The sequence below is a fragment of the Phyllostomus discolor genome, chromosome 14, assembly GCF_004126475.2.
Source record: "Phyllostomus discolor isolate MPI-MPIP mPhyDis1 chromosome 14, mPhyDis1.pri.v3, whole genome shotgun sequence".
Lineage (NCBI taxonomy): Eukaryota > Metazoa > Chordata > Mammalia > Chiroptera > Phyllostomidae > Phyllostomus > Phyllostomus discolor.
In genome coordinates this window covers 4,779,725-4,805,108 of record NC_040916.2, presented here as the reverse complement: position 1 = coordinate 4,805,108, position 25,384 = coordinate 4,779,725, and the positions used below count along the sequence as shown (strand labels likewise).

Sequence of the window (25,384 nt, the reverse complement as noted above, 5' to 3'; positions counted from 1 at the left end):
GTAAAAGGAAGCTGAAGTGGGGATGGGGAAGGTGCAAGAGGGACAGAAGAGCTACCCCCCGCTGCCATTACCAGTTTAGCTGATGATGGAGGGAAGGAAATAGTTGCTTTAACTTTAGCCTTTGAATCCCATTGCACTTGCATTCCTTTGGTTCATAAGCTTCTTTCTGTTGAGTGCCCTTTGGTGTTGGGGACACCTGGAAGCATTCATAGGAGTCTAGATTAAGCATGAAAGGGGATTTTAGGCCTATCTGTATAATTATTTCATCTTACTTAAGGGGAAATGTTGATTTCCGTGGCTCACCATCTCACATCCTGACCAACCTCCTCCCATCTGGGCTCAGGGCTCCCTCTTGTTATATACCCCAAGGGCATTCCGTCTTCTCCCTTTATGGAGTCATCTTCCTCTGTCTAAGATTTGCTTGTTTATTTCTCACTAGACTGAGGATTTTCTGAGCTCAGAAACTGTGTCTGTCTTGTCACCATCATAGTTATAGGCCTAGCACCTAGTGGGCACCAGTATCTGTAGAATGATTAAGTAATTAGTGAAAGGCCGCAGGACTGGTTGGTATCAGTCAGGACTAGAACTCAGGTCTCCCAACACTGTGCCCTGTGCTTGCTCTTGTATTACCCATTTTTTCTCTTGAGAGCCCTTCCATGTCTGGACAATCCCAGCTAGTGGGCCCCTGGGAATGGATATAGATCTCAAGGGAGAAAGGAAACAGCAGGTCAGGGGAACTGTCACCTGGTCCTCATTCTATTTTCGTAGACAACCCAGAGCAAGAGGGGAGGCCAGCAGAGGAAGAGTGCCCAAATGGCTGCCACCTCCCATGGCCCTCCAGGTTTGGGGAGAGGGCTGGTTTACTGCACAGGTGGGCCTTCTCCAGCCTCGGGGGCAAAGGGCCCCATTTTCCACCCCTAACTCACAGTAGAAAGGATCAAAGCATCAGTGGAAGTAGGAAAGTGGGCAGATACTAAGTGCAAGCCGTGGGGATCTAGTCCTTCTGGATCCCCAGCATGCCCTGAAGACAGAGCTGAAGGCACCGTCCTCCTAGGGGTCTGGATCCCAGCTCTGCCCCCAATTTCTCATTACTTGTGTGGCTTTGGGCAGAATAGTACCCATTCACAGGATTGGGTTATCATAAAGACTTAAGGAAAATGTTCCTTTCTCCCCATTACACTCTACATTTGGGGGTAGGGAGCCAATGAATAGTCTCATTTCAGTCTAAATGACACTCAGAATGGGGATTCTGAACCCAGTGCTCAGGCACTCAAAACCAAGCCAAACCTCAGGACCCATCCTCTTGACTCCAAAATCATAGAGAGGAAAACCTTGGGTGGCCAACATTTATGAATTTAAGGATACAAGTGAAATAATGGGAGTGTAATTTTATTTTTTTTTTAGTGAATGAACGTTTCCCTTTGGTTCTCTCCACCTCCTTCAGACACTTATAAATTCCACCACTTCTTAGGGACCCACTCAACCCTAGAAGCCTTCTCTGATGAAGAGGTAAGAACTTTCCAGAGCTGCATTTCTGGGATCAATTAAGGTCGATTTAACTGAAGACAGATGGACTTGGAACCCTTGGACAGCTCTCCACCAGCCCTCCCAGTCAGCTGGAGAGGGTGATTCCTGGTTAGGACACCTCCATCCCGTGCCATCTCCTTTTCCCCTGTGGTCTTAAAGGAGTGGTGAAGCGACTTTGTAGATTTTGGCTTGAGAAAGGATGGAGAAATACTTGGGTGACTCCTTGTACTCTCAGATCGCCCCTTGCTCACTGAGAGCACAGCAAATAGAAGGCCAACAGGTGGCACTCACTATCCAGTACCAAGTGCCACTCAGAGGCAAGAGCAGTTCCAGTGCCCCTCAAAGGTTCCAGACAACCCACCGAGCAGCCTCCACTGGTCCTTTAGTCCCCTTGCGCGGCCCTGGAGGGTGGGGGTTTGGGGTGGGCGGAGCCCCACTGACACCTTTCACAGCCGCTCGCTAGAGGAGGCGGGCCGAAGGCCTGGGCGAGCCAATGCGGGAGGTTTCAGTCACTTGCAGCCGGGGAGCGGGCCAATGGGCGCGGGAGGGTGTGGCCAGGGAGCTGGCTCTGGGCATTTATAAGAAGTTGGAATGCGGTGCCTGGGCGCGCGCTTTGGGGTGGCTGTGGGTTCCCGTGTGGGTTGAGGGACGTGTGCCGCTAGCTTTACCCCTGCAGCCGGTCCCCACTCAACCCACTCAGCCCTCTCTCAGCTCCTGCTCGCCATGGAGTCGCTGGCGTTACCCCGGCGTCCCAGTCCGGCTCCTTCAGCGGCCGCCGCCGCCCTGGCCGGCGGACTCAAGTCGCCCAAGCCGCTGATGAAGAAGCAGGCAGTGAAGCGACACCACCACAAGCACAACCTGCGGCACCGCTACGAGTTCCTGGAGACCCTAGGCAAGGGCACCTACGGCAAAGTGAAGAAGGCGAGGGAGAACTCGGGGCGCCTGGTGAGTGCGGCTCCCTCTCGCAGCGCAGGCCTGGAGGGAGGCTCAGGGCTGGGCCGTGGGCTAGTGGCTTGCTCCGGAGTGTGGCCCCATTCAGTTTTTACCAAACTGAAGTTGCGGGATTGGGGGTGGGGGTGGGGGCGATGGTGGTATTTATTGCAGGTATGTCTGTCCATGATTGTAGGGACAATGTTCATGGACCTGAGAACCCCAACACCGCGCAGCATGTGATGATGGCCAGTAAGTGAGGCGGACAGTTAGTGCAGGGTGCCTAGGAGGCCAATAGCGTTCTGTCTTGGGATGAGAGGGCCCCCTAAAGAAAGTGAAACTTAAGTTGGATTTTGCTTGGAACAGACTTCCAAATGGGGGAATGGGGAAGGGAAGTAGAACGCACCTGATCATAGCAGGGGTTTAGTAAATGTCTGTGTGCTTGAATGAATGAATGAATGAATGGGGTGTCCAGTTCTCAACTCAGTTCTACTAGTGTGGCAGCCTAGCACTCTATGGAGATCCACACAGGGGTGGGGTGGAGATGGGTTGGACACTTAAGTCCTTTCAGTTCTTAGAGTGAGTCGAAGTTTCAGTATGATGGGTTTTTATCCTGGGAAATGTGAAATCAGGCTCTGGTGCAAGGGCCACAGTTCCTCAAGACTTTTGGTCTGAGGCCGTTCAGGAAGGTTGAATTTGGTAATAATAGTAGCAGCCGTCTGTGGGACCTGAGCAGTTACTTTGTCTCTGTGCTCTCAGTTTCCCTTTCTGCAAACATCAACAAAGCACAGCCTCCCTCACAAGCTGCCATGAGGACTGAATGAGATGCAAATGTGAATCTAGATTTTTCCTGACACAAAGAACCCACAGTGAGAACTGATATTTATATCTGGAAAGGCCAGCCCTCAATAGATGGCAAATTTGCCAAAAGTTAGTTAACAGTGATTCTCAAACTGGAGTTTCGTGTACATTGGAATCACCTGGGATACTTGTTCAAAATACCTATTCTCTGGCTCCCCACCCAAAGGATTGTATTCTGAAGGTGTAGGATGGAACCAAATAATCTGTATTTTCTTTTATTTTATTAAGATTTTATTTTTATGTATTTACTTTTAGAGAGACGGGAAGGGAAGGAGAAAGAGAGGGAGAGAAACAGCAATGTGCAAGAGATACACTGATCCGTTGCCTCTCGATAGCCCCCAGCCGGGTCCTGCCCTGCAACCCAGGCACGTGCCCTGACCAGGAATTGAACTGGTGACACTTTAGCTCGAAGCTGGCTCTCAGTCCACTGAGCCACACCAGCCAGGGCTAATTAGTATTTCAACAAGCCTTTTGGGGCAGGAGGTCTAGGGATTGTTTGGCCAGGTGCAGTTGAGCCTGGTTAAGAGACGTGTGGAAGCAGACGCGCATGTGTGTGTGTGGCCATGGTTCGCCCTGTCGCCTATGGCTGCAGTTGCCTCCCCAAATTGTTTGCTTCAGCAGCCAGTAGCTGGTTTGAAATTCAAGAAATCATTTCATCGGTGAAGGAGAATGGATGCTGGCAAAAGGGGATGGATTTATGTCCCCATCAATAGGACCAAGTGTGTTTTTCCTGCTAATGCCTGGCATGGTCCCCAGTTGCCCGCTGCCAGGTTACAGCTATTGGGCAATTATGTACTTCCTGGCTTTCTCTTCCTTTCTCTTTCTATAAAGTGTGAGGGCCTGGTGAGGCTCCAGGCTTCAGACTCCTGGGCCTAGGCTTTGTCAGGGGGTTAGCTGGAACACAGCTGCTTGGGGTGGGGTGCAGTGGGGCAGATTGGATTGGGGGGGCCTGGAGGGCCCAGAAACTGGGAAACTGAGATTATCTTTAGAGGTCCCATCAGGCTCTTGACCTAGGTCACTGCGTGCAAGAGAGGGAGGGAGAGAGAGATCTCATTGATTCTGGAATGAGATAAACCAGCTTTCAGTTTTCAAATCTCAGCAGCTGCAAGCAGGGATTCCAGCTTCTGTTACATCAGAACATGGAATTCAGAAGGTGCTCCCTGGCCTTATGCCTTTCGTCGCATGCAGGGAGGCAAGATCAGTGGGAATGGAACCTGTCCTGAACCCCCCAATCCATAGACCAACCTGTGCGTCTGCTGGGGACTTGCTCAGAGTCTTCCTCCTCCTCGAAGAGCAGCTGCCTGCTGTGCTAATGGTTTCTCAGCTCTGGAAAGGCGTCGTCTTCCCCTCCACACCCTCATTCTTGCCTCTTCACTGTTCTCCCTGAAGGAGATCAACCTGGTGCCTCAGGAACTTCAGTGGGAGAGAGGGATGTGGGAGCCACCCAAGAAGCCCCCTCAAGATGACCTGAGATTGTTGGCGGGGGCTAGATTCAGAGGAAGGCCTGCTGAGTGACTCCCATGCCCATCTGTCTCTGCTTTTTTCAGAACATTCCCATTCCCAACCTGCCTCGATGAGAACATCCGGGGCTAGGCAGGACTGTCCAGAGGGAGGGGCAGGTGGGCAGGACTAATGGCTACTCGAGGAGGACATCAAAGGAAAAACAAATATTTGCTCTGGATCTTCTAGTCTCCAAGTACATTCCTGGTATCCAAATGACATTTCCTCCTGTGACTCTCCCAGCTCCCGGGCTGCCCCTCCCCCCAAAGGAAAAAAAGCCGCTGCTGTTAGAATCCACCAAAGGTTTTGGGGTGATCTGCACGGAAGTCTTGTCCCCAAGGGGTTCCATGAGGAGATGGCGGGGGAGTGGATAGTAACCTATGCAGGGGTGCTTCAGTCTTATATATGAGATGGCTTCTTGGATTTGAAAATGACTGAGATGGTCCTATTCCTTCATTGACAGATGAGGAGACTGAGGCTCAGAGAGGGATCGTGGCTTGTGCCATGGCTGGTTAGTAGCGTGCCTACAACACAGGCCCCTGATTTGACCACCCCAGGTCCCACGTGTCCAGGACTGAGTCTTGGTCTGGGAGTTGGCCCTCCCGGACTTGTCACATTGCGCTTCGTCATTCCAGCAGTCAGCTCCAGCCACCTTCTCAGAGCTTCAGCAGAGCAGAGGGTCGGAGGAGACACTGAGAGCCGACCCCCAACTCCTCACACACTGCCTGTGTTGAGGGTCCCTAGACACAGGCATTTCTGGTTTTCACCTTGTCAGGAAGGCTGCCTAGCTCAGAGTCAGCCTGCGAGCATTCAAATCCTGCCTCTATTGCTCCTGTGACTGCTCTGTATCTCAGTTTCCTCATCTATAAAGTGGGGATTATAATAATTCCTACCTTGTGCTATTCTCATAGGGTTAAACCAGATAATATATGTAAAGTGCTGAGCACAGTAGCTGACACAGTGTCATCCCGGCAAGGCCGCCCTGGCGAGGCCCTGCTCTTGAGGAGGTATCCCTGTGGGGCCTGTTCTGGCCTGAGCAAGAAAACGCTTAGCTTCCTTAAGCTGACCACTCTGGTCTCTGCTTTATTCAAAGTCCCACTCTCTCCTTCAGCCCCTGCTCCAGAGGAGGGCTCCCACCTGGCCAGCCGCCCAAGGTCTCTTCTGCGTGACGCTGCCCTCCCTGCTCCTCCCGCACCTGCCTGCTCAGCATCAGGGAGGGAGGCTCTGGCTGCAGGCGACTCTTGTCCTTGGACTCTGGCCAAACCACACAAGAGAGCTAGGCAGGGAATTGCCTTGCCCAGCAACCTGGCAGAGTGAACGGGAGAGTGGCAAGGAGGGGTGCGTACAGCATGGAGTTTAGGGGAAGCAGCTCAGACTCTGGAAGGCTTAGTGGAGTGGTGAGCCCCCACCCCTAGGCCCATTCCCCATTGTGCCCACAGAGGCAAGCCCAGCCCGACCTCTGCTCCATTATCTATATGGCCATCCTCCAGCTCGTCACCCCGCCTCCTACATGGCAGCTGCTCTCTGAAAGGCCAGGGAGGAGTCAAGGACTTTGGCTTCAGCTCCTGGAAGTAGCTGTGACCAGGATGCCCAGCTCGCACCCTCTTTCCTGGGACCAGTACCTTTAGGTTTTGCTTTTCTAAGACCTTTCTGCCATCCTTTCCTGGATCCAGATCACTCCCGATCTGGGGGTCTGTTGGTGGGGCGTGGAGGGTAGGAGCAGTGTTTAACCAGTTGAGCCCCAGCACTGGTCTCTCTAGCGTGTTGTATGGATGAGCGGGATGTGGGTGGCTTTTTGGACTGTGTAGCTTGGCCCAGGGCAGGGTGTGGGGCGCTCCCTTCTCTGGGGTGGGGAGAGGCAGGGAACTGGAGGCAGGACGGGGCATCTGCAAGGATCTTTTTTGTCTCCTGAGATGGGAGCTTCTCTAGGCCACACCCCTCCCCCTTGGATCCTGACTCTGTCTTGATGTATCTGGGAACCTTGGAAGAGTCAGTGCACCTTTCTGAACTCAAGTGTTTGCCATTTGCAAAACAGGGTAGGGAGTTAGCCCTGCTGCCTTTCCAACGTGCAGGGCTGCAGGGGCAAGAAAACCACTGGGCCGGTATCCATAGGAATTTGGCTCGGGCAGGTTAACATAGATATACACGGGGCCTCTGAACAAGCTCATTATGACAATCCTTGGCTAGCACCTTCCTGGCATAGTAGCAGGTGACCCATTTCTGAAGACACTTAGAGATCCTGATGTGCAAATTTGTGAATGGCTCCTTTCTTTCTGGACTTTGCTCAAACATTTCTCTCTGCCTGGAATGCCCCTGTTGCCCCTCCCTAGCTTACCCTCCTTGGCTGGGCAAACCCCATTCATCCCTCAAGATCTAAAACAAAGTTTTCTCCTGGAGGTGATCATCCCTGATGCTCCAGGCAAAGAAAGCTCTCCCCAGTGCTCCTGGAGCCCCCGGCAGGCAGGGGCCTCAGCGGTCACATTCTTCACACTAGGTCTGAGTTGATTCAATTGCTGGTCCTCCCACTGGACTGAGGACCTTGGTGCAGGGACTGCCCAATTTTCGTCCAAATCCCTAGCACCTAACATAGCACCAGGCACGTAGTAGGTGTTCAGCAGATGTTTGGAGAATAAATGACCTTCATTTTTCAGATGAGGACATTAAAACCAACCAGACCAATTAACCAGATCATTTAAGTGACTTGTCTCGAGTTGCATAGTTCCGTAGGGGCAAGTGAGGATGAAATGCTTGGGCTCGTGACACCCACTCCAAGGACCTGGTGCCCACATTCACACAGATGTTTGTTGTGTCTGGGTCCCCTGTTCCCACTAGGTAGGGCGGCCTTGCGATGCATTGTCTAAACCTGGGTACTTTGGAGAGAATGGGTCACTGTGAGTAACAACTCTGGGATGAACCAGGACTGTCTCCAGGCACAGGGCCTCCCCGCCTTTGGGTGACCCACTCAGCAATTGCCACCCTCCTCCTCGGCTCTAGTCAGTATATTTTTTTTTTCCTGGAGAATGGTTGCTCAACTGCCTTGCAGATGAGAACAAAGGTCCCTCAAAAGTAATGCTTATAACGGAGGCTGACTCTCTGCCCACGTGCAGGAAGAAAAGCAAAAAGTCTCATCTGGGCACAGGCCCAGTCAGTCAGACGTCAACCCACTGACAACCAATAAATATTTCTTTTGTGATTTGTGTTCATCAGTAAACAATTGTTGAGTGCTCTTGTGTGCTGACCTCTGTCTAGGCTTGAGCTTTTGCTATTTTTAGTTTACTTTGATAGGCCAGCCAGCAGGTAGCTAGGGGCCTGTCTCATGGGGCTGGGATAGGGTGTCATCGGGGCTGTGACACGTCACTCTTCTTGCCTGTCACCTGCTTAGGAACTGGTGGAGGCCAGATGACATAACTTGTTTCTTTCCTGGGAAGTGCAAGCCCCTACGTGCTATCCTGGGACCTAATGTGGCTGACCGCGGGTCCTTCGACCTAGCCCCTGAGGCCAGAGCAGAAGCTCACAGGAGAATAGAACTGTTCATCGAAGATTAGGCTTCCAAATTTGAAAGAAATAGATCTCGAGGTTTGACTTGTGTGCCCTCTGTCCAAGGAGGGACTCCTTCTAGCACTTCAGACCCCTTTATTTTAGGGGGGACCTCATTTCTTCTGGGTCTTGTCTTTTTTAGAGCTCTACCTCCGAAGCCTAGGATGACATCTCTCAGTGTCGTCTGTGTCTCTGTGGACATAGTTATCCGTTCAAGATGTGCTTAGATTTTGCATATGTGTGCCTCTTAAGCTCTCAGACAGCTTTGTTTTATTATCTAGATGTGTAATTTATATATGATGGTTTACTCTCTGTTAATAGTCTGTATGGCGTCTTTATCTGAAGAGCTTATAGTACTTTATTCATTGTCTGATTATTAAAATGAAGCATTTTAGAGAGAAAAGGACTAGTCCATAAAATCTTGCCTTTGGGGAGAGAAAAGGAGAACCGGGAGAGAGGCCTGCGGGCTCAGGGTTGAAGGAGGATTTCAGCCCCTTTGTCCCCGGCCCCGCCCCCTGTCCGATTCTGATTCAGGGACTTTTCTGCCCAGCTGCGGGGGGGGGGGGGGGGGGGGGGGCGTGTTTGGAGCAGAAGGGGCGGGGCCTGAAGGCAGCACCTGCTGCTGCAGCGTGGGCCTCAGCAGCATCCTGGGGGAGACTCCTTGGCGATATTCGCTCCCGCCACCATTGTCCTCCCTGCCCTGCCCGGGGAGGGCAGCGAGCTGGGCCTCAGCTCTTTGATGGAGGCAGCTCCAGGGGAGGAACGGGGCGGAGGGCACGCCATCTTTGGCCCGTTGCCAGGGTGACCAGGCCCTGGGCACTGTGAGTGACTCCTTATGGGATTATGTCTGTTCCGCATTCTTGTCCACTGTCCCTGTGAGCAGGAAGCCATTGTCTGCCTCCAGAGCCCTGTGAAAGGGGGAATAAGGCCCCTCCCTGCCAGAAGTGCTTTCTTTTTTTCTGTCTTCTTTTGAACCTCGAAAGGAGGCAAACCCTCCTGGGAAATTGAATGAGGTGCTGTTTACCTCAGTCCGGGCCCTCGGATTTTTCATAACTTGCCTGTCTCCCAAGAAGAGGAAGTCTCGTATTTACCACTGGAGTCCCTGGGCAAGACTTGACAGGAATTGACCAACCCCGGGACACACCCCCTGCCCAGCACCCAGTGCCAGCAGTGCGGCCTCCGAGGGCCTGGCATTGCCAGAATCAGGGCAGGAAAGCACCTCACACATCCTTCGTCCTGTTTGTTTCACTTACAAGTGAGGCCCTGAGAGGGGGTGGGGCTTGCCCGTGGGGACAGTGACAGAGCCTGGAGGAGAACCCAGGTCTCCTGACTCTGTAGGAATGTCTTCTGTACATACCTCTCTCTCTCTCTCTCTCTCTCTCTCTCACACACACACACACACACACACACACACACACATGTACACACGTGCTGCACTGTTGTGATTCTCCCCTTTCTGTCACCTTGGCCCTGAATGGAGGGAGCAGAGGAGACCCCTGTGTCTCCAAGAGCTTTGTTAAAGGGCATCTTGGCAGCTGTTTCTTCATTTCCTCTTGCTTCATTCCGCCCTTGCTGAGCCATGCAAACTAGCTGGGTGGGTTAGTCCTTTTATGGTATTTTCACCTTTACAGGTAAGATAGCAGAGCCCAGAGAAATCTATGTACCTGTCTAGTTTTGTTTTTGTTTGTTGCTGGGAGACAGACATTCCTCACCTAGACTGAAGGGACTGTTTCTTTCCCCCCACAAATTTTTTTTGGTGGTAAAATATATGTAACATAAAATTCATCATCTTAAGCTACAGTTCATTAAGTGCCTTAAGTACAGTCGCTGGGTCACGCAGCCGTCACCACTGTGCATTTCTCAAATTGTTTCATCTCTCCACCAGCAGCTCTGGGTACCCACGAAACAATAAGTGAGGCCCTCCCGGCCATCCCCACTCTCCCCCTCCCTCCCCTGGTAACTTCTACTTTCCATCCCATGCATTTTCCTACTCCGGTCACCTCATGCAAGTAGACTTGTACAACATTTGGCCTTGCATGTCTGGCTTATGCCACTTAGTATAATGTGGTCAAGGTGTATCTTCGCCGGTGCCAGTTAGTGGCAGTGTGACTTTGAGCAGGTCATGTGACCTCGCTGGGTACCAGTTCCCACACCTGTAAATAGGAAGATGATATTTCTCTGCCTACCTCCCAGGGCTGCTGTGAGGGCCAATCCATGTACTAAAGCAGCACATGGTTACCCAGTGCCTGCTGTGTGCCAGCCACTCTGCTTGGCAGCAGGGGCCCGGTGGTGAGCGAACCCTCGTCCTCGTGATGTAGCATGGCAAATTTGCCTTGTAAATCATAAAGCATCGGCCTTCTAAACGGTTGTTACCTCCCTTGCTCATCTGTGGCCTCTGAATAAGGCCATTGGTCCTTCCTCCTTCCTGCTGCGTGGACTACATTTAACCCAGGTGTGAGCTTCTCCAGAGGAGGTGCTCTTCAGCCTCCCTGCCACCGTCCCTGGTGAAGGGCAGAGTGGCTTCTCTGGGTGCCTCCTTGGCCTCTACAGCAGCTGCAGGCGACCCAGAATTGCCTTTGGGCAACCCAGGACTTTGCGAGTGTCCTCTGGGACCCCTTGACCTGCCAGACCTTTCCCCTCACTCTCCAGCATTCTCTGTTCCCAGGTGGCCATCAAGTCAATCCGGAAAGACAAAATCAAAGATGAGCAAGATCTGATGCACATTCGGCGAGAAATTGAGATCATGTCATCACTCAACCACCCCCACATCATTGCCATCCATGAAGGTACAGAGGCCGGGTGTTTGACTCTGGGCCTGAGGGTGTGTGTGTGTGTGTGTGTGTGTAGGAAGAGTCGGAACAGGTGATACAAAGAAGTGAAAGAGACGCAGCCTTTGGAGTCGGACAAAAGCTAGATTTGCAATTCAGCTGTATGACTTGGGCAACTATTCAATTTAGTCCCTGGGTGGGCCTCAGTTCCTCATTTGTAAAACGGGATAATCCCACCTACGTCACAGCATAGTTGCAAAGGTCAAATTAAATGTCACCAAGTGCTCGGCTCACAGGAGAAACTCAGCAAAATGTAGGCTTTTTGTTGTTATTGTTAGGTTTTCCGAACCTGAACTCTACCTCCCCAACCCAACGAGATCCTCAGCAGTACGGGGGAGGCTGACACACACAGAGACCTGCACCTGTCCCCGGTGCACGGGTGCTAAGATCTGGGCCTCCTGGAGTCCGCCCTGTACTCTGAGTCATTCCTGCATGGGGCTGGCTCCTGCCTCTCCTTGTTATCTTTCTCGGCCTTCTCTCGCTCTGACATCAGCGCTGGCTTTCCACTCTGACTGCCCTGTTCTCTGTGACCAAGACAACAAAACAAGCAAGAAAAGGTGACCGGGGAAAGGGGGCACCCTCCCACACACACCTGTCTGCTTCCAGCCTTTACATAATGTCAGTTAGTTGGAGAAATAAGGAGTAGCAGCAGAGGGAAGGAAGGGAGCCTATGGCTGTGTCCTGTTTTTGAATATTTTTGGTGGGAAGTACAATATAAGAGAAGCCTTCTCTCTTGGCTTCTATGCGTAGGAAGACTAAGGGCAGAGACACTGACATGGCCCTGTGGCCTGAACCTGTCCCACGAGGGCTCTGAGCAAGTATCTGAGAAAGCTACTTGTATCTCTATGTATTCCCCCAGGGAAGAGTGGGCAGATGGCAGGGTATTGGTTTAGCCAGACTGAGCTTCGTAATGGTGTGTGTGTGTGCGTGCGCATGCCCCACACCCATTTCCCCAGCCAGGTCTGGGAACTGAGCTTTGAAGCTCAGGACGCTCGGGCTTGTCCTTCACCTTCAGCTCCCACAGAGACAGGGCTATCGCAGTTACTGCGTGTATGCAGGACTGCCCCAGACCTGTCCCCATCCTGCCATAGCCTTCAGGAGGCATGGCCTGGGGGCAGGGAAATGATCTCTCACCCAGCTGCTGTCCAGAATATGCTGGCTCTTGACACCCAATTTCATGGCACAAATGCTGCAGCGATGTGGAGAACCACAGAGGCAACTAGGCACACGGTGTGGGGCTGGGCCACCACATATCAGGGCCACTCACTCCTGTTCCCCTGGGAAAAAGCTGAGTCCTCCTGGCCATGTATCCAACTGCCCGGGAGCTGGGACACCCCCTGGAGGAGCCGCCTCTCTCAGCTCCCTCTCTCAGGCCAAACAGCAGTAGCTCTGGGGCTGGCTGAGCAAGCCAGACTCCTAGGACCTGTTTGACACAGAGATGCAATGTCAGGGACATACGTGTTCTGACATACACTCAGCTGAAGGGCCAGTTTGGTGACCCAGTCACTCCCTACCTTTCCAGAGGGCTGGAGCCGGAACAAGGCTGCAGGGGGCACGCGGGCTCCTCCTACACAGGCCGATGAGCCAGGCGGGGCAGGCCGCTGACAGGGGCCCAGCCAGTCATTCGGTTACGAAATATTTGTTGATCACTCCTGTGGACAAGGCCCTGGCAGTGCTCTGGGCGGGACGTCAAAGGTGTTGAGAGATGAGTATCTCAGCTCTCCATTGTACTTGACCGTGTGCAAAGCCCTCGCATGTGCTTCATCCCTCTTCTGATCCTCCAGGCAGGCATTTTATGGGCATTATTGTGTATTATTATGTATATGAGGATGCCGGTGATGAATGTGACAGTGGGTACCATTTATTGAGTGCCTGCTTATGTCAGCTCCTTGCCAACTTGCTCAGCCAGCGCCCGAGTTTTCACTGACTTGTATTTAGTTCTCACCCCAGCTCTAAGAGGTTGGCATTATCATCCCTCCTCGCTCTTCAAACGAGAAAACTGAGGCACACTGGCTGAATAACTTGCCAAGGTCACCCAGCTGCTAGTAAGTGCTGAGGCCTAGAAGAGACGGACCTCAGTGACAGACCTGGAAGAGATCTACCCTAGGTCACGAAGCAAAAAGGCACTAAACCCTGAACCACACAGGCTTTTCCTTCTCATCCAGGGATGTCTCCACCCTCCTGAGAAACTGCAGGGTCGTTTTGAGAATCCTCAAAAGCCAGAACTTCTAGGGTGAGCCAGGTCCCTTGGCCTTAACTTGCTGCTGTTGGACGATGTTGAGAGCTTCAAAGACCCTTCTCCTGCCCCATCAGCAAACACCCCTGGAGGGAGGTGTCTGGTCTAGAGCCAGGGAGAGGCGCGGCCCCCAGGGGCACAGTGTACTCTGGAGGGGCTGATGTTCCACCCGCTCCCTACCCCGTTCTGCCCCAGTGTTCGAGAACAGCAGCAAGATCGTGATCGTCATGGAGTACGCCGGCCGTGGCGACCTGTACGACTACATCAGCGAGCGGCAGCGGCTCAGCGAGCGGGATGCCCGGCACTTCTTCCGGCAGATCGTCTCCGCCGTGCAATACTGCCATCAGGTAGGCGAGGCCCGCCTGCCCAGCCCTGTTCCGAGGGGCGGTCCTTGGGCCCTGGTGCGGTTTGGGCCAAAGAGGGTCCGGGACGTGCCCGCACAGGGAACGCAGGCACAGGGAGACAAAGCAGAGGCAACACCCGGTTCTGAACTCGCAGCCTAGGAACGCTGGTGCCTCTGGCCCTGAGTCCCTCAGCAGGCGATGGAAGGGCCTGTGATTTGTTGTGCTTTGTACCAATAAAGATGGGCACTCCCGGCATACTTGTGCCCCCACCCAGCCCCCTTGTGTTTGCCTTACTCTGCAGACCAGGTCCTCATGCCCTTCCCTCCCTGGTGACCTCCCCCTGACGCTCCCCCCTCCCTCTTTCAGAACGGGGTCGTCCACCGGGATCTCAAGCTGGAGAACATCCTCCTAGATGCCAATGGAAATATCAAGGTGGGCCCTCCTTCTGGTTTCCGGCAGCTCTCCCGCTCCTCCCCAGCCTTTTTGCACTGTCCCTAGCCAAGTACCCCTAAGCCCCTAGGGGGTTCCGGGAGGAGTCCAGCAAAGATCCGACTTATATGTTGGCTCCCACTCCATTTTATGGATGGAAAATCGAGGCCTCAAAATAAGGGGTGACTTGCACAAGGTTCTGTGGCTAGCGAGGGGCTGACCACGGGCTAGAAACAAGGTCTCCTGGCTCCCCTCCCAGTGCTCTTGACATCACAACACTGACCGGAGTCCAGGAGTCTAGGTCTAGGTTCTTTTGCTCTCAACTTTGGCTCTGGCAGGGACAGGGCCACGGCCTGAGTCCCTCCTGCCTGTGAGCACGCGCTCACACATACACGTGCACATACACACACACACACACGCAGACTTTCCTCTGCTGCAGTCAGGCGGCCCTTTGGCACCTTTCCCCGAAGACAAGCATTCCAGCCCCGTCTTCCTGCAGCGCCTGGCCTCCTGTGCCTCAGCAGTTCGGTTTATGCATGAGAAGGGCACACGGATAGGTACACTCAGGGCTCAGGGTCAGAAGGGGGGATGGCTGGGCTGGCCCTGCACTCTGACCCCCTTCAGAACCCTCCTGAACCCAGGACGTAGTCCCTGCCCTTGTAGCCCCTGACCCGTGCTTTGTGGCGCCCTGGTGCTGAGTTCATTCCCCTTTTCCAGCCGATTCCCCTTTCCCAGCCGATTCCCGGAGCAGGTGGGGCTTTCTTTGATGCTGTGGTGTGGGGGAGGGGAGGCAGAGCCAATAAACACAAACAACCTGGACAGGCACGAACTCTCCCATCTGCACCAATCACCTGCTTCATTATGGGCTTCAACTATCTGCTTGATAAGAGGCCAATAAAACCATAAACGAAGGAGCCAGAGTTCCACAGAAAGGCCCTCCCCACCCTCAGCACACATGACCCTCTGCCGGGGGTGCAGAGGTCAGGAGCAGCAGGGTGCCGGCCTCGGCCTGTCCCCGAGGGCAGCTGGGGAAAGGGTCTCTCTGGGGAACAAGAAGATGGACCGGGCGCCTCTCAAGGCCTCAGTATCAGAGGGCTCAGGGAGTCTGGGAGAAGATGCCTTCTCCTGGGCTATAACTCGTCCACGATCTCGTTCTGCCCTCACCACTGCTTCTCAGCCCTGCTGGGCCGACCCCATGCTCCTGCCCAGGAGTGGGCATAGACAAGCCCTTTGCTAGGAAGGGCAGCCCAGCCTAACCTCCGTGGTCAGTCGGAGACAGGATGGCATGCTTCTGAGGGTAGTGACACTGGCATGAGTTGTTGACTGTCCCCCTCCATCTGGTCCACCTCTCCATGGAGTCCCATTCATGGGTCACACTTATTCTGGGAGCTGCAGGAGGGATGGGGACAGGAGGAGGTCAGCACAGGAACATAGGGATGTGACAATATGAGGAGACAGAACCAACAAGCAAGGACTGCAGCAAGCCACTGGAAACTAGGGCTCCATGGGAGATGGAGATCTCAGGGCAATGGAGGGCTTCCCGGGGGAGGTGAGCTTGCTGGGCCAGGAGGATGTGCACAGACAGGGGAGTGCATGCCCGGGTTGGAGTGCAGCAGGACAGAGGAGCCTGGAGGACAGTGAGGGCCCGGAGCCCCTGCTCCTCTGGCTCAGGGCTCACTGAGAGTTTCTGCAGGGCTCTTTCTCCTGGGGCCTGAGCTGTGTTGACAGTGCCCAGTGTGGGTGGGTGTCACAGGCACCCTTTCCTCCTGCGGGGGCCTGGGTTTCCCCAGCGTCTTTTGGCAGCAGGCTGAACGCTACAGAACCACCCAGGCCTTGGCGTGACCCTGCCATGTTTACCCACCCCTGCAGATTGCTGACTTCGGCCTGTCCAACCTCTACCACCACGGCAAGCTCCTGCAGACGTTCTGCGGGAGCCCCCTGTACGCCTCGCCCGAGATCGTCAATGGGAAGCCCTACACGGGCCCAGAGGTGAGTGTCCGCCCTCCACCGCCGGCCTGCCTCTGCCGTTTCCTGTGGCGTCAGCTCCTGTGAGATAGGTGGGCCGGCTTTCTAGTTCTTCCCTTTCTCAGAGCACAGAATTCAGCCCGCACCCCCTCACCTCCCAAAGCAGTCACTTGCCAGGTCTCCAGCTGGGAGTAGCAAAACTGGAGTGAGAATGTAAACCTCCTGGCCCCTGGTCTAGCCCTGTGCCCCTCACCTTCCCGGTTCCCATCGCCTCTCCCAGCACCCAGCCTGCCACCCACTCCTGTCTCCGAAGGGATGCCCTCTCCACTGCTCTTGTGTTTGTGGCTGCCCCTGCCCAGGAGAGGAGATTGACAGCACCTCTCCCCATGAGCCTCGGTCACTCCTGCAGTGTCACTGCTTTGCCCCTGGATTCCAGAGGGACGTGGCCCTCAGATGCCCCAGCCTCTGAGTTCTCCAGTGTGCACCCGTTTCCCCTCTGGTGCGGAAGTGAGGCCAGAGGCCCTCCAGCACCCTCGCTGACCCCCACCCCTCTCCTTCAGGTGGACAGCTGGTCCCTGGGTGTTCTCCTGTACGTCCTGGTGCACGGCGCCATGCCCTTCGACGGGCAGGACCACAAGACGCTGGTGAGGCAGATCAGCAACGGGGCCTACCGGGAGCCGCCTAAACCCTCCGGTGAGTGAGAGGTCCAGGTGTTCCCGTCCAGGCCCCGGGGGTCCCGAGCTAATTCCTGAGGCAGGGGTTAAACAGTGGCAGTAGAGTGAAGAGGACAACCCATTAAAGATGAGAGTACCCTCCACCCACCTTCCGCCATCATCTCTCTGCCCCCAGTGTCTGTGACCTCCGGAAAGGAGGGGTCATCTCTTCCTTCACTTCTGGGCATGCTTTATTATATTTGGGAAGTGCTTCCTAAGGTCTAACTTAGATCCTGTGCTACAGTTGTGCTACACTTTCTACTGCTTTTCCCTCATCCTTAGAGATCTTTTTGTCCTTTCACCTATAATGGAGGCAAGAGGAAGGGTGTGAGAACCTTGGTTTACCCTTGAGCACAGTCCACACCCGCGGAGGGTTGCATTTCTGAGGAGAACAAGGATGCACATGCACATACAATAAGGCTAGTGAAGGGCTCAGAGTCCCGGGGGTATGGCACAGGAGAGGGAATTGCCAGAATCCATCCAGGGCAGCTGGAGGCCGGGAGCTGGCCTGGCTGGGGCGTGTGTGGAGCCCTGGGCAGGAGTGGTGTCCTAGCACAGATAAGGGTAGCCAGTGGCAGGGGACTGCGGGGGCCCACTTGCATGGCTGCCAATCCAAAGACCCTTGTCTTTGTCTTCCAGATGCCTGTGGCCTGATCCGGTGGCTGTTAATGGTGAACCCCACCCGCCGGGCTACCCTGGACGATGTGGCCAGTCACTGGTGGGTCAACTGGGGCTATGCCACCCGTGTGGGGCAGCAGGAGGCCCTGCACGAGGGAGGACACCCTGGCAGTGACTCTGGCCGGGCCTCCATGGCTGACTGGCTCCGGCGGTCCTCCCGCCCCCTCCTGGAGAACGGGGCCAAGGTATGCAGCTTCTTCAAGCAGCATGCGCCTGGAGGTGGGAGCATGGCCCCCAGCCTGGAGCGCCAGCGTTCGCTCAAGAAGTCCCGCAAAGAGAATGACATGGCCCAGTCTCTGCAGGAGGACCCTGCTGAGGACACCTCCCCTCATCCTAGCAAGGGCAACCTCAAGCTGCCAAAGGGCATTCTGAAGAAGAAGGTTTCCGCCTCCTCTGAATGGTCAGGGGAGGACTCTGAGGTCAGCCCGGCCCCTGGGAGCCCAGGGCAGGCTGCCCCTCCACTCCCCAGGAAGGGCATCCTCAAGAAGTCTCGGCAGCGGGAATCTGGCTACTACTCCTCTCCTGAACCCAGCGAGTCTGGGGAGCTCTTGGATGCCGGGGAGGTGTTTATGAGCGGGGACACTGTAGAGCAAAAGCCCCCCCAGGCCTCAGGGCTGCTGCTCCACCGCAAGGGCATCCTCAAGCACAACGGCAAGTTCTCCCGCACAGCCCTGGAGCTCACAGACCCCGCTGCCTTCGGCTCCTTGAATGAGCTGGCCTCGCCTTGCCCTCCAGCCCGGGCCAGCCGCCCCTCAGGGGCTGTGAGTGAGGACAGCATCCTGTCCTCTGAGTCCTTTGACCAGCTGGACCTGCCTGAATGGCTCCCTGAGCCCCTGCTGCGGGGCTGTGTGTCTGTGGACAACCTCACGGGGCTTGAGAAGCCCCCCTCGGAGGGCCCCGGGAGCAGGGGCCTGAGGCGCTGGAGGCAAGACTCCCTGGGGGAGAGCTGCTTCTCCCTGACGGACTGCCAGGAGGTGACAGAGACCTATCGACAGGCACTGGGGGTCTGCTCAAAGCTCAGTTGAGGGGTGGGGGGCTTTGCCCCACCTGGACGGGCTCTAAGATGCACCTGGCAACACCCCGAGGGGAGCCGCCTTTCCTCTGCCTCCTAGGACCAGCATCCCAGCCCAGAAGGCTGAGATGGTTTGCGATTTAGCCCTGGGGAGGGCCGGATATAGGAAAAATGGGCAAGTGAGATGCATTGGGGGTTCAACATCTTCAGCCCTGTTGAACCAAGAAGGCAGAAGAGGGGAAGAGTAGAGGAGTAGAGAAGGTTTGTGGCCAAGTTCAGGTTCTCCGTTTTGTGTGCACATAGTGGGACCACCAAAATCTGGAAGGAGCACTCTTACCGATACCCGTCTCCTTTACTGCAATGAGTGAGTTCTGTGCATGGTGCCTTCTTGCCAAGGGAAGGGTAGGAACTCTTCAAACACACATTCCCATCCCCTCCGGGCACTGAAACTGGAATGTGGAAACTCCTCACGTGCCTGGAACATCCTAGGAACAGTTTCCTAGAGTGTGCCCTCCCTTACTTCTCCCAGCAGTAAGAAACCCCAGCCAGCCTCTGTTTCCTCAAAGGTTCCCCACCCCCACTTTCCTGTCCCCCAGACCTCGCCCATGCCTCCTGGACTCGCTGCTATAAATCTGAAAGACTTGAAAAGGCTCAGGCTGCTATTGGACTTCATCATCTCAAGGGACCCAGATTACTCTGGACCCCACCTTGAACCTCAAAGGCTCTGTGAACTCCAGCCTCCAAGCTGCTCCTGCTACTGAGAATGAATGTGTCTATTTCTCTGGGTTTCCAGGACCCTGGAGTGCCCTATTTATATTTTTAGCCATGTGTTCTTTCAAAAGTGAATCTTGCTGTCTTCAATAATGTGAATATTATGTTCTGGAAAGTTCACTATACATCTAATTTTGTGCACAGAGTAATATTTTTGCAATGATTCATGGGGAAGGGGGGCCCTTTTATAAATCCACGTGTTCCTTGGCCCTGTCCAGGGACATGTGGTCCCCTCATCCATGCCCTGGTTCTGCCTACCTGATGGTCCCTCTTCCCTTCTCTGTGGCCAGAAAAAAAAACCCACTCCATTAAAAACCAGTCCGGTGATTGAAAATGGCCTCCGTTGTTCTGTTTGAGGAGGTGGGGCACAGATCTTTGAACATTCTCTTAACCCACACTCCTGCTGGGAAATGGAGAACCTGCTTAATAAAAACAAAACAAGTACCCAGCCCTGTGTTCCAGAAGCTCCCCCGGTATACACCCATCAGCAAGTCTGCCCTGTAAACACACCGGTGGGAGAGCCCTGGGCTGAGTGTCCCCGTTTGCTTTCCTGCCTTTGGCACTAAGCGGAAAGCTGGGCTTGGCAGATTGTGCAGACCCACCCCCAACCTGCTCTCCATCTTCTTCCACCCCTCCCCCATACAGTTCTGTCCCCTGCTGCTTGAAGACGCCCCCACCTCCTTTATTCTCTCTCTCTCCCAAGAAATCCCTTTTACTCAGCGTTGTGCAGCTGCGCCCAGCTCTGTCCCCACCATCTGACCCCTAGTGCAGTAAAGAATGCTTGGAATGCCCCCCCTTGAAGTCTGTCCCTCTCAACCCCCAGCAGAGCATTTCCAGCCCGCTGGCTTGGTCCTTTGAGAAACTCAGGCTCTGAGGGCTGGGATGAAAGAATGAGGACAAAGTGCAGGCAAGTTGCTGCTGGCTGCAGCTTCAGGCAGTCTCCCTCCCCATGCCTTACCCACTCCTGGCGTTCACGGGCTCCTACACAACCCCAGGCCCAGCCAGCTCCAGCTCCCTGCTCCCCAGCACACCTGTTCTCCTTCTGGAGTGGAGCATCTGGACCTTCCCTCCCCCTCCCTGCATCTGGGGAGCTGGTGAAGTCGGTGAGGCTGGGGAGCCAGTGAGGTGTCCACACAACTACAGCTCACGATGCTGCAGCAAACAACTGGCTGCAGCTAGAGTATTTCCGTCTGATATCCCGGAGGTTCTACTGAGGGCTGGAGCTCTGGGGCAGATTCTGGGTGGACACCAGGAAAACAAGGGAAGGTTTTTACACTCAAAAAGCATAGAGTCAGCTGTGGAGTTGGCCCTGCGCCTTTATTCATTCAAGTCAGGAATCCAGCCCTTTTTATGCTGAGCTCTGTGGAAGACAAAGGTAATTGCTGTTTCTCTGGTACAGCACTTTGAGATCTTAGCCTCCAGGAAGTTGCGGACTGGACAGCAAGGTAGCATGCATAAGAATAAATAAAATTCAGACTTCCAATTAAGATGGTGATGTAGGTAAAGGTGGTACTCGCATCCTCTCACCACCAAACTACAGAACCACCTGAAATCTATTAGAACAGAAGTCTTAAACTAAGGATTTAAAGAAGCAGCCACACTGAGACTGGTAGGAGGAGCAGAGAAGTAGATGGGCTGGTCCCAAACCCACATGTGGCAGATAAAAATCTAGAGGGATATGTCAGCTTCAGAGATGCCCCCCTGAGGATCAAGGGGTCCCAACCCCATACCGGGTCCCCCAGCCCAGGGTCCCAGTGCCAGCAGGAGAAATCCCCACAACTGCTGGCTCTAAAAGCCAGTGGAGATTGTGGCTGAGTGAGGCAGAGGGCTTCTGGAGTCCCAGGCATTTCCTCTTAAAGGGTCTGAGCACAGACTTACTCAGACTCCCTCCCTCTGAGCTCCAGTGCTGGGCCAGCAGCTTAAAAGGCACCACCAGTGACATGCAGGGAGGAACTAAATTGTCTGGCATCAGGACAAGAGCTGGGTATGGCAGCTTTCTGCCAGATAAACGTTCTGGCATAGCCCATTATTCCTTTCTTCGGAGCTCCCCACAACCAACAGACCTGGTAGGCGGGTACCATAGCTAAGTCCCCATCAACCTGGCTCACACTAGTCACCCTACCTTGATGATTCCTTGAGACCCTGCTCCACCCAACTTTCAGGCCCACCCAAACTGTTTTCAGTGGTTTTTCTATACAAATGGCTAGTACTTCAGATTTTTCTAAGATCCCTCAAATAAGCAGCATCTGACCTCAGTGAGCCCTATATCTCTCACTAAGCGGTCCCAGGTGCGGCACTAGCAGCAGCCAGCTGTGGTTTGCAGTTTTGCCACACCTGGGCACTCCCAAGCCCAGCACAAGCAGCAGCCATCTGCAGATCGCTTTATAGCTCATGCTGTACGGCCCTGGGCAGAACACAGGTGGCAGCTGACTATGGCCTGCACCTCCTGGGAAGCCCCAGAGCCAGTGCACACAGTTTCAGACCATACTGAAGCACCACCACCCAACCACCTCTACAAGCAACACACTCAAGGAATGGATTTAGCAGACACCAGAGCCCCACTGAAGTAAGTCCTGCTCTGTGGGGTGAGCCCCAACACAGCTGATCCTCCACGATAGTGGGAAGGTAGTTGTCAGTGGTGATAGTCAGCCTTAGGGTTGATTTGCCTGGGGGTAAACTACTTCCATTGATGTGCCAACAGCAATCAAGACTCAACTACAAAAGGAGGGTATACACAGTCCACATGAGGGGCACACCTTGAGTACTCAGCTCATGTGATTGGGGAGGCTGTGCCACTGGACCCTGCAGAACATCTACTACTTTAGGTCACTCTACAAAGCCTGGGAGACGTAGCAGCTCTACCTAATGCATAGAAACAGGCAGAGAGAGGCTGCCAAAATGGGAGACAAGGAAACATGGCCCAAATGAAAGAACAGAACAACAACAAAATAACTCCAGAAAAAGAGCTGAACAGAATAGAGACAAGAAATCTACTAGATGCAGAGTTAAAAACTCTGGTTATATGGATGCTCTATGAAGTTAGTGAGAACTTCAATAGCATGATAAAGGATATGGAAATAATACAAAAAGAACCAGTCAGCCCTGGCTGGTATGGCTCAGTGGAACTGAGTGCCAGCCTATAAATCAAAAGGTTGCCGGTTTGATTCCTGATTAGGGCACATGCCTGGGTTGCAGGCCAGGTCCCCAGTTGGGGGTGTGCAAGAGGCAACTGATTGATGTTTCTCTCCCTCACTTTCTCCCTCCCTTCCCCTCTCTCTAAAAATAAATAAATAAAATCTTGAAAAAGAAAAGAACCAATAAGAAATGAATACTACACTAACTGAACGAAGAATAATTTACAGGGAATCAACACTAGAGTAGATGAAGCTGAGAATCAAATCAGTAATTTGGGATATAAATAGCAAAAAACACCTAGTCAGAACAGCAAAAAATAACCTCCCCAACATGAGAATGAGTTTAAGGAGCCTCTGGGACAACTTCAGGAGTACCAACATTTGCATAATGGGGGTGCTGGAAGGAGAAGAGAGTGAAGAAGAAATTGAAAACCTCTTTGACAAAATAATGACAGAATGCTTCCCTAACCTGGTGAAGGAAATAGACTTACAAGACCAGGAAGCACAGAGAGTACAAACAAGATAAATACAGAAGAGGCCCAGGGCAAGGCACAACATAATTAAAATGCCAAAGGTTAAAGATAAAAGAATATTAAAAACAGCAAGAGAAAAGCAATTAGTTACCTACAAGGGAGCTGCCATAAGACAGTCAGCTGATTTCTCAGCAGAAACTTTGCAGGCCGAAAGGGATTGGCAAGAAATATTCAAAGTCAGGAAAAGCAGGGACCTACAACCAAGATTACTTTACCCACCAAAGCTTTCGTTTGGAATTGAAGAACAGACAAAGAGCTTTCCAGACAAGAAAAAGCTAAGGAAGTTCATCACCACCAAACCATTATTACAAGAAATGTTAAAGGGCCTTCAAGAAGAAGAAGAAGAACAAATATGAACAATAAAATGGCAATAAATACATATTTATCAATAACTGAATCTAAAAACAACATCAACAAACAAGCAGAACAGAAACAGACTCATAGATCCAGAGAACATTTTTGAAGGTTTCTAGATGAGAAGGGAATGGGAAGATTAAGGGATTAAGAAGTACAAATTGGTAGTTACAGAATAGTCGTGGGGATGTGAGGTACAGCATAGAAACTATAGTCAATAATATTCTAATAACCACGGATGGTGTCAGATGGGTACAAAATTTACCAGATGATCACTTAGTAAGCTATATAATGTCTAATTACTGGGGTGTACACCTGAGACTAATATGATATTTATGTCAACTGTACTTGAAAAACAAAAATGATTTTAAAAGTTCAACAGAGAAATTGTCAGTTCAGATAACATGGAAGGGGAGTTTGAATGATGAAAAAGAATCACAACTCAGAGATAATAATAGGGGCTACAATTTTATTAAGTGCTAATGTATCAAGCATCATATTTTCTTCTTTTATTTAATACAATTTTTATCATTCTCATGTTGCAGAAGAAAAAATTGAGATTCAAAAACATTAAACTTGCCTAGTTAGCAAGTGGGAAAACCTCAAATCAGGCCTGTGGGGTGGGGGCTCATTTCAACTAGATTGGGCTGGAGAGTTGGGAGAGAATATAAGTGAATGGAACTATAAGTATTTATTGAGCATCTATTACATGCCAGGCTCCTTTCCAAGCACAAGGAATATAGCAGTTCGTCCTGCAAAAAAAACCAAAACCTGTCTTCTCCTTATCTCTACAAGCCCCGGAGAGAGCTGGGATGGAAGAGGGAGAGTGGGAGCAAGGAAAAGCTAAAGCGGGGAAGGAGTGGGGGAGGTGGCAGGAACTGGCCAGGAAGGGGAGAAGGGAAGCCACAGAAAGGAAATGGGGGAGGGAAGGGAGCCACAGCCCCTGCTGCCAGGTCCCATCAGCACTATCTCATCAGAGGGAGGAGCTGGCATTTCAGGGAAGGAGAAGGAACTCAAAGATCCACTAGGAGATAGCTGTCCTCCTAGTGATGTGTTTGCTTAACCTCTTCTAAACCAGGGGCTGGGAGGGGCCCTGCTGGGAAAGGAGAATAGTATTACCCCAGCCCTAAAGAGACCTCGACTCAGGCTGTGGGTCCCTCACTGCACGGCCTTTCCCTTCGCCTGCCATGACGCTTCATACCAAAAACATTCCAGAAGAGGTGACGCTGCACTCTGGGGGAGAATGCCGGGGCCCTAGGAGTATTTAGTGCCACATGAGCGCCTCTGGAATGCGAACAACCCAGAAAAAAACCAGGGCCAACTTTGGGAGACAGGAAAGGGCCTTTGGAAACCAAGACAAGAAATGTCTTGGCCAGAATTCTCTCCCGCCCTCAGCCCTTTCCTGGGGCAAGTCCATCACGCTGTCCCTGAGTGGAAGCCCCCTGGCAGAACCACGTCTCCTCTGTGTGGATGCAGGGAAAGCCCCGTGGCACCTTAGCCCGTCCCCAGGACGACCCCCCCCTTCACCAAGAGCTGCTCGGCCCTCCTGATGGGCTCAAGTAAATGGAAATGGCGATTGAGATGTGTCGGGAACAGCAGTCCCCTTTCCTGGTGCAGTGCCCACATCCTGGTGGAGCTCCTGGGTCAGCTCTGTGAGTCAGAACCTGAAGACTGACTGGCAGCTGAAGCACATCTCAAGGTCAGGAGACCCGGATGGACCCAGGACAAAGGAGTACCTGAAAAGCTGAGGCATTTTTGAGCAGAAGAGGAGACTGGGGGGAAACCACATAATAGATGACAGAAAGTGGTCTTCTGAAAAAAGGGAATAGACTTGTAGTCTCATGGCTCAGAGAGCAGGACCAAGACCAATGGGAAGGGGCCAGTGAGACCCAGGATTCAGCTTGTAAGGCAGCCCCTACAGGATGTGTTCATTCATTCCTGTGATAAGTGTTTATTTACTGAGTACCTACAGGACACACTGTTCCAGTCCCTCCGGACACGTTTGTGAACAAAACTGACCAAGATCCCCACC

The 25,384-nt window shown here is 53.0% G+C and overlaps 1 protein-coding gene across 1 annotated transcript; it reads left to right on the top strand.

The window, feature by feature from the left end:
• The first annotated feature begins 2,108 nt into the window (after positions 1-2,108).
• NUAK2 (NUAK family kinase 2) lies at positions 2,109-18,780 on the top strand. The gene is made up of 7 exons (XM_028530961.2): positions 2,109-2,472; positions 11,021-11,141; positions 13,615-13,766; positions 14,130-14,195; positions 16,062-16,181; positions 16,718-16,850; positions 17,510-18,780. The coding sequence occupies exons 1-7, from the start codon at positions 2,251-2,253 to the stop codon at positions 18,571-18,573; spliced, it is 1,878 nt and encodes a 625-aa protein (XP_028386762.1). The 5' UTR covers positions 2,109-2,250; the 3' UTR covers positions 18,574-18,780.
• Positions 18,781-25,384: the final 6,604 nt, after the last annotated feature.

What these genes read in the sequence shown, in the direction of transcription:
- NUAK2 (XM_028530961.2), top strand. Translation starts at nt 2,251, where the DNA reads ATGGAGTCGCTGGCGTTACCCCGGCGTCCCAGTCCGGCTCCTTCAGCG. An exon ending in AGCCCTACACGGGCCCAGAG is followed by an intron (nt 16,182 to 16,717) that starts GTGAGTGTCCGC and finishes CCTCTCCTTCAG; the next exon opens with GTGGACAGCTGGTCCCTGGG. An exon ending in GGAGCCGCCTAAACCCTCCG is followed by an intron (nt 16,851 to 17,509) that starts GTGAGTGAGAGG and finishes TTTGTCTTCCAG; the next exon opens with ATGCCTGTGGCCTGATCCGG.